Consider the following 8752-nt stretch of genomic DNA (forward strand, 5'->3'; position numbering starts at 1 on the left):
TGTGAGAGCTGGACAATGAATAAGGAAGACCAAAGAAGAGTTGATGCTTTTGAGTTGTGGTGTTGGTGAAGAATGCTGAAAGTACCATGGACTGCTAGAAGAATGAACAAATCTGTCCTGGAGGAAGTGCAGCCAGAACGCTCCTTGGAAGTGAGAATGGCCAGACTTCATCTCACCTACTTTGGTCATGTTGTCAGAAGTGACCTTTCCCTGGAGAAGGCTCTCATGCTTGGTAAAGTGGAGGGTCAACAAAAAAGGGAAAAGGCCCTCAACAAGATGGGTTGACACAGTGGCTTCAACGATGGGCTCAGGTGTAGCAAGGATTCTGAAGTTGACACAGGACTGGGCAGTGTTTCATTCCACTGTACATAGGGTCTCTGTGAGTCGGAGACAACTCAACGGCACCTAACAACAAAATTGAGTAAAATTTAAAATGCAGTTCTTCCCTCACGCTAGCCACATGTCCAGTGCTCCATGTGGACACCACCAGTATAGCATGTTTCCATCATCACAATAAATTCTGTTGGGCAGAGTTGTTCTAGATCACAGAGCGTGGAAGATTTCTCAAAACGTAGGTTCTAGAGCCACATTTCTGAATCACTGGGGATCTTAGTGGAAAAATGTACATTCTTGTGATCACTACATACCGCCCCCCACACACACACACACACAAACCTGTTGCTGCCGAGTCCACCCTGGCTTGTGTGTGTCCGAGTAGGACTGTGCTCCATACGGGTTTCAGGAGCTGATGGCTGGGCCCTTCTTCCAAGGTGGCTCTGAGTGGATTTCAACCTCCAGCCTTTCAATTAGCAGCAAGCATTTTCCCAGTTTGCAGCACCCAAAGACTTCCTCCAGATCTTTCCAATCAGAATCTCTGACCGCAGGGCCCGAGTGAGAATCTCTCTTTTAACAGGTTCTTCCAGGTGATTGTGACACTCCTTAATATCCAACAGCCTCTCTAAGAAAAAAAGGGAGGTGAAAGTCATCGTGTGCTTCCTATGGGTGGTGGTCCATTCTGCTTTAGGCTCCAAGCTTTGAGAGATGTCAACTGATTTTCTTCAGACTGGAATACTGAAGAGAATTGGATGTGGTTGTGGTCAAGGACTGCCTGGGTTCAAATCCCAGCTCCTCCACTCACATGCTGTGTGACCTTATACAGGTTACTTGACCTCTCTGGGCCTCCGTTTCCTCACTTGTCAAAGAGCTGACGACAGTGCCTACTTCACAGGGTGGTTTTGAGGATTCCATGAATCTGTAGGTATAAGGTACTTCCAACAACGCCCAGCACACATTAACTGTTTTTACTATTATTATAACTATTCATCTTTCCAGGAGCTCTGGTAGCATAATGCCTAAGGCATTTGACTGCTAACTAGAAGGCTCGTGGTTCAAACCCACCAGCCACTCGTCAGAAGGAAAGTTGGCCGATCTACTTCCGTAGTGATACTGCCTCGGAAACCCAAGGAGGGCTTGCTACGAGTTGGGTCCAACTCGACGACACATAACAACAACAACATTCATCTTTCCAAAGGGCTGTCCATTGAACGTGGGGTATGACTTGTTCCAGACGTTTTCTCTGACCTTGCTATCTAAAATATCACCCATACCCTAAAACTGTCACTTCCTCTCTTTTTTTAAAATTATTTATGTATTTATTATTTTAGGAGCTCTGGTAGCGTAGTGCCTACGGCACTTGACTGCTAACCAGAAGGCTGGCAGTTCAAACCCACCAGCCACTCCTCGGAAGGAAGATGGGGCAATCTACTTCCGTAGTGATATTGCCTTGGAAACCCAAGGAGGGGTCGCTATGATTCGGGTCCGACTTGATGGCACATAACAACAACAACAACAACAATTTATTATTTTATTTTTTTCATAACACTTAACACTCACTGGAATGACCATCATTTGCTTTTGCTTTAATTAATTCAACAAATGTTTATTAAGCCCCTACTGTGTGCTAGTCACCGTTCTGGGCACTGGACACCCTGCCATGAACAAGACAGACAAAAATCCCTACTGTTGTGGAACTGGCATTCTAGAGGGAGAGATGAAGGATAACTAAGTGAAACGTGTTACATGTTAGGGAGGCCTTGGGTGCTGTACATGGTTAATGAGCTCAGCTGCAAACATAAAGGTTGGGGGTCGGAGTCCACCCAGAGGGTCCTTATAAGACCTGGTGATCTGCTTACAAAAAACCAGCCATTATGGAAAAACAGTAACTGCTGAGGCTGGCTGTGTACAACCAAACACCTCATGGAATTTTGCTTCTTGTTTTGGAGGTTTAGGGTCATGGTTTCATGGGACTTCCAAGTTAATTGGCCTAATAATGTGTTTAGTTCTTCTAGTCTACTCCCTAAAGAGCTCTGGTGACATAGTGGGTAAGGTAATTGGCTGCTAACTAGAAGGTCAGCAGCTCAAACTCACCAGCTGCTCCTCAGGAGGAAGATAAGGCAATCTACTCCCGTAGAGATTACAGCCTTGGAAACCCAATGGTGGTTGCGATGAGTCAGAGTCGACTTGATGGCAGTGGGTTTATTCTACCTCTAAGGAGCTCTGGTAGCTTAAAGCCTAAGGCATTTGCCTGCTAACCAGAGGCTGGTGGTTCAAACCCAACAGCCACTCCTCAGAAGGAAGATCGGACAATCTATTTGTGTAGTGATACCACCTCAGAAACCCAAGGAGGGGTACCTATGAGTAGAATAGACTCAATGGCAGTGAGTTAAGGAACTCTAGTGGCACTGTGGTTAAAACATTGGACTGCTAAACGAAGTCTGTGCTTTGAACCTACCAGTCACTCCACAGGAGAAAGATGAGGCGGTCTCCTTCTATAAAAGATTTCCAGCATTGGAACCCCTTATGGGGCAGTTCTACTTTGTCCTATATAGGGTCACTATGAGTTGGAATCAACTCGATGGCTTGATTCCAACTCATTGGGAGCTCTGGTAGCATAGTGGCTATGGCACTTGACTGCTAACCAGAAGGCTGGCGGTTCAAATCCACCAGCCACTCCTCGGAAGGAAGATGGGGCAATCTACTTCCGTAGTGATACTGCCTTGGAAACCTAAGGAGGGGTCGCTATGAGTCGGGTCCGATTCGATGGCAAACAACAACAACGACAACAACAACATGAGTTGGAATCAACTCAATGGCAGTCGGTTTGGGTTTTTGACCTTATCTCCTGGTTTAGTTGCATAGTGCCTGGGGTCTTAAAAGCGTGCAAGGGCCATTCAAGGTACAACTGCTCTCCATTCACCTGGAGCACCAGAGGGAGGAGAGTCAGGAACACGAGGAAGAAATGGGGTGTATGGTTAGTTGCCTCCATGAACAACTGCCCCCTTTGGCTTCAGACCAGAACTGGATGGTGCCCAGCTACTATTATTGAACGTTTCCATCAAAGATTCTATAGAAGAATCCTGATCAAAAGGGGGGAAATGCAGAACAGAGAATCTGGATTCTCATGAAATCCAGATTTCTGGAGCCATAGAGGGTGGATGAACACCCGATACTATCGCCATGGGGTTTAAAAAGAAGTGGATGAACAAGAAAACTCTATGGAGCACAGTTCGACTCGACATACATGGACCTGCTATGAGTTGGAAGGAGGGGCAATGGCAACTGATTTTTTTGGTCATAAGTTAAAGTGGCAAGTCGTAAGAAAGAAGTTAATGAAACAGAAATGTGTATATGGCATGGCCAGACCGCTCATTCAGGACATATCTGAATACGGACTTGAAGGGGGAGAGAGGAGCCATGTGGGTTTCTAGGGAAAGAGCATTCCAGGCAGTGAAAACAGCAAGTGTGAAGGCCCTGAAGTGGGAACATGCCGACGTCTATTTAAGATGTTAGAGTGGTGGATAGGACGGATACAGGCCTACCTTCAAGGTGCTCAGAGCTTAACGGAGAGACAGATGAATCGGTATATGAGATAATGCCAGGTGATCTCTGGTGGCGGAGTGCCTAAGGCAGTTGACTGCTAACCAGAGGGCTGGTGGGTTTGAACCACCAGCCACTCCTCAGAAGGAAGGTTGGGCAATCTACTTCCGTAAAGATACCGCCTCAGAAACCCAAGGAGGGGTCGCTATGAGTCAAATTGACTCGATGGCAGTGAGTTTGGTTATTTATTTATTTTTTGGGGCCAGGTGATTAAGCAGGTGTGGCGCTAAGTAGAGAGGAAAGGGGGTGGTCAGGATAGGCCTTTCTGAAGAGGTGGTATTTGAACAAAGGCCTGGAGGAGGAGAGGGAGAAAGCTTGTGGGTATTTTGGAAGAAATTGTTTGATGCTTGCCTCTTGCCCCTCCCACCATTCCAGTGAGGGCTCAGGTTTCGAAGCAGAGGAAACCTCTGGGTGTCTCAGAGCTGCTGGAGGAAGGGAGTTCCAATGTGGTGGTGGTGGTGATACAGCCCCTTGTCCCCTGAGGCAGTCTGCCCCACGCCTTCTCTCCCACTGACAGTGCTTGTTAGTGCTGGTGTTGCTGGGCGGGGCTTCAGCTTAGGAGCCCGAGTCCCTCCACCCTCCCATCAAAGCACCATCCAGGCTTCAAAGGAGCCGCTGGGCCCTGCGCCTCTGGCAAAAGAGGAGGAGTCACCCAGAGCACAGCTAGGGCCCCACCCCCCAGTTGCTGGCCATCTGGGCTTCCCAGTTCTGGGTGGGGTGGGCGGCCCGTGCCTCCCCTCAGCCATCATGCAAAAAGTGAGAAGGGCCTCACTGTAGCCTAGTAGTAGCACCCACAGGATGCCAAGTTAGCCTGCCTGGGTTCAAATCAGGACTGGCTGTGTGACCCTGAGCAGCTCACTTAATTTCTCTGGAGCTATATCTCCATGAAAGAAGTTTGTTACAATCCCTGCCCCACCCCCCAGCTCCTATAAAATGCTGGATGAAGGTGAGCTATATTACTTTTGGGAATACTGAGCCTGGAGGGGTATCTGGGCCTGCTGTGCCTCACCCCCAAGCCCACCTCTCCAGCTCTCCCAGAAGGCAAGGAGAAATACAAACCCGGGATGGAGAAGGGGCCCTCACCCACTGAATCGTCTCTGAAGGAAAGTAGGGCAGCCCCAGGCCTAATTAATCATCAGCAAAGCTTCTGGAAGAGGCCAGACAGCTGTCCTACGGGAAAAGTCAGCACTGACCCCAGCAGCCACTGCAATCCTGGCTTCTGCAGGACTAGGGGTGGGGGTGCAGAACGGGAAGCCTGGTCAGGGATCAGAGGTCCAGGCAGCAGCTATCCTCCCCTGTTCCATCCACTCAGCCATAAGACGCTAAGGTGGGGGGGGGACTGCTGCCTTAAGCCTACAAAGACACAACCACAATTAGAAATTGAACCGTTTATTGGCCCAGATCTGGGTTTCAGGCATGGGGGGTGGGGCGCATCTGGGGAGCTATGTGAGGGAAGACAAGCCCCTGACTGGCTCCTTGCCCCCCAAAGATCCCTCAAGCCTTTGCACTCATAAGGTGGAGGCATGAGGCTTCCCTTCCCCGAGGTGGGCTGCACCCCTACTCTCAAGCGGGGAGATGAACCAGCAATTACTAACGGGTCTGTGCAGGGCCACACCCCTCTTTGGCAGCTTCAACAGACATGAGGAGACAGAACGCATCCATTCTGGGGGAAACATGGCGGGGCGTGGGGTCACAGACATCACACACACATGCAAACGCAGACACATACAGATACATAAATACACATGTGTACCGCAACATCCCATCCATCTACAGGATTTGGCAAAATCCTTCTGGGGTAGTTTAGGCGGGAGTATCCCCAGGAAATGTCCTTGGTCACCCCGATACCACTTGAAAGGAGGCACAACAGCAGAGGGCTGCTCTGCCTTGGGGGACCTGGTACCTTGGCCAGGGCTGGAGGTGGGAGTAGTTTGGGGATGGTTTTATTTTAGGGGTTCCTGTGCAAATATCTTCCTCAGAACTTTCTGAAGTTCCACCCTGCCCCACAGGGAGGCCTAGAGCCATCCCCCAGCTCCCCCCCCAACCAGTTTTTCCAGCTTTTGGTGATTCCTCTGGGCCCCAATAGTGCAATTGGCCAATGAGGTCTGAGAATGGGGCTCAGCACCCCCACCCCTACCCCGTGGTTTCCCGGCATCTTGGGGAGTGAGAGGAAAGGGAAGGAGGAGCCAAGGCGACAGTGGGTAAAATTTGGGGAAGCTGTGGATTTGGGCCCAGGCACTGTAACCGAGGTATCCGGGAGCCTAGTGAAGTGGCCTCCAGCCCCTAGGTAAAGAAGTTCCTTAGAGGCAGCCTGAAGTTTCCAGAGAAAGTGGCCAGAGGGGAAATTCAGAGGAGAGTGTGGAGTAGGCCAGAGGGTCAGACGGTGCTCCCATGTCGAAATCCTCTGCACCGGCTGGTCAAGGGCTCCTGCCCTGCGCTCCCGTTGAGCGCCCACCTGGAGTCACCCTGGACACCAGCACTGGCCTCCAGGACCCTGCTGCAGCTCTGCCATCGGACTGGTCAATGCCTCAGCCAGACCAGCTGTGGAATGTTTCCAATATCATCTAGATCTGCAGGGTGGGGGCATCTTGCCAGGCAGCCCCTCATCGCTGTCTGAGGTCACTCAGCACCTCTGCACACGGCCCTCTGCCAGCAGCCTGGTTGTCAGCCCACCCACCTGTCAGACCACTGTGTTGCCCTCCAGAAACGTAGGTGATGTGGGCATGTGTGTACCCCTCTCCAGTGAGCTGGAGCTGCGCAGGGGCAGGAGGCGGTGGCCCGGGGTCCCGCTCCGCCGTCCTGGCACCCCTGCTGCCCGCTCCCAGCACTGCAGCGGCCGCAGCACCTCCCGCCGCAGGTCCCGGCTGCGCCACGTGTAGATGACAGGGTTAAGCAGCGAGTTGAGGGTGGCGAAGGCGAAGAAGTAGTGGGCCTTGTAGAGGATAGGGCAGGACCGGACCGTGCAGGCATAGTCCAGGAGGAGGATACTAAAGGCAGGCAGCCAGCAGACAATGAAAACACCCAGCACTATGGTGACTGTCTTGAGCAAGGCCAGTGTCTGCGGACCGGCCACGTCGGCATGGCTCGAGCGGACCACGCAGTAGATGCGGATGTACAGAGCCACGATGGCCAACAAGATGACAGAGAAGATGGTCACCACACAGAGCACGTAGTGCTTGGCGTAGAGCGGCAGGACAGTGGAGCAGGCATCCAAGTGGCCCAGGCAGTTCCAGCCAAGGATGGGCAGGCCGCCGAGAGCCAGCGAGATGAGCCAGGAGGCCGCGATGAGCAGAAGCATGCGGCAGCTCTTGTCGCTGCCGTAGAGCTTGACCTTGGCAATGGCCACGTGCCGCTCAATGGCAATCGCCAGGAGGCTGAAGACCGAGGCGGAGAGTGTGATGAAGGCAGAGCCCTCACGGGCAAACCACTGCACAGGAGTCAGCCCCAGTGTGACAGGGCCTGACAGCAAGGTATTGGCTATGAAGGCCACGCCTGCCAGGAGGTCCGAGGCGGCCAGGTTGCCCAGGAACAGGTACATGGCTGAGTGGAACTTGCTATTGCGTGTGACCGCGATGAGCACCAGTAGGTTCTCCACCACGATAGCACAGCAGAGGATGATGGTGAGGGCCGAGGCCACCTGGCGGGACGGTGTCTCCTGTGTGTCCAGAGTCTCCTTTGTGTAGTTGTAGTGTTCCAGGACCTTGTTGGGGCTCAGGTACTCCGAGTATAGGCTCCCCATGGTGGGGCTCAGTGGCTGGCTGGGGCCATGAGGCTGTCAGAGCTGCAGAGGAGAAAGACAGATAGGTCAGAACCATGAATGTGGCCTGGGCTTTGAGTCTCAGCCCTGTCCGTCCTTGGTGAGTGGTCCCATAGGGTCAGAATGAGCATTATCCCCATTTTACAAATGGGAAACCCAGAGAGGTCAATTCACTTTCCCCAAGTCTCAAAGCAGGTAAGCGGTGGAGCCAGAGATGGGCTCTGCTGCCTTCATAACCCCGAAGTTACTATCTTTCAAAGGAAAGAAACAACTCCTTCTAGGTCCCCCTGCAAATGGCATGAAGGGCACAAAAAATGTGGGCTTCTAGAAGCCTTGCCCAGCTGTCTGGAGAGCAAGGCTTGGGCAGGGCCTGAAGGGTTTGTCTCCAGCGTTCACAGAAGCCTCGAGCCTCAAGTGACCTGCTGACCTGGGCCACAGAGAGGCTTGCCCATGATAGCACCCTGCCCTGCTCATTACCACCCCCACTGTTCAGGATTTCAGGCTAGGCCTAAACCTTGAGGGCATGGGTGCTACCAAAATAAGGTCTTAAGGAGACACCTGGGCGGCCCTGAGGTCACACCATCTTAAAAGACACAGATTTTGGCAGCAATCCAGGGTTCATTCCCACTTCATTTCTGACACACTGTGGACCTTGGGCAAGTTGGCTTCCTGGCTTCCATGTCCTCATTTGTGTAGTGGGGGGAAGAAAGACCACTATACAGGAGTTTAAATCCTGATGCATGACGCATGCTTAGCATATAGTAAGCACTCAATAAATATTAGCTAATGTTATTATTACCACTCCACTTTTCTCACCACACACACAGCTCTGGACTGAGTTACCCTCACCCATTGTTTTGAAAGGGGATGCCAGCTGAGCCAGCCAGCCAAGATTCCCAACAGCCTGTTCCCATCAGCACCATCTAGCTCTGCCCTGGGACAGAGGGTCCCAAGGGGGTGGGCAGGGTGCTGGCATCCTACTCTTCAGCCAGGATGAAATCCAGATGTGAGGCCCCTGGAACAAACGGGATGGAGTCCGAGCTCCCCAGTCACATCCGG

General features: G+C 51.9%; 1 protein-coding gene across 1 annotated transcript; it reads right to left on the bottom strand.

Annotated features, from left to right (window-relative positions):
• Positions 1 to 6616: 6616 nt before the first annotated feature.
• On the bottom strand, positions 6617 to 7675 carry S1PR2 (sphingosine-1-phosphate receptor 2). The gene has a single exon (XM_007953566.1). The coding sequence runs from the start codon at positions 7673 to 7675 to the stop codon at positions 6617 to 6619; it is 1059 nt and encodes a 352-aa protein (XP_007951757.1).
• Between the last annotated feature and the right edge of the window lie 1077 nt (positions 7676 to 8752).

This window comes from Orycteropus afer, unplaced genomic scaffold, assembly GCF_000298275.1.
Source record: "Orycteropus afer afer isolate SDZICR_OR568_19922 unplaced genomic scaffold, OryAfe1.0 scaffold00402, whole genome shotgun sequence".
Classification (NCBI taxonomy): Eukaryota; Metazoa; Chordata; class Mammalia; order Tubulidentata; family Orycteropodidae; genus Orycteropus; species Orycteropus afer.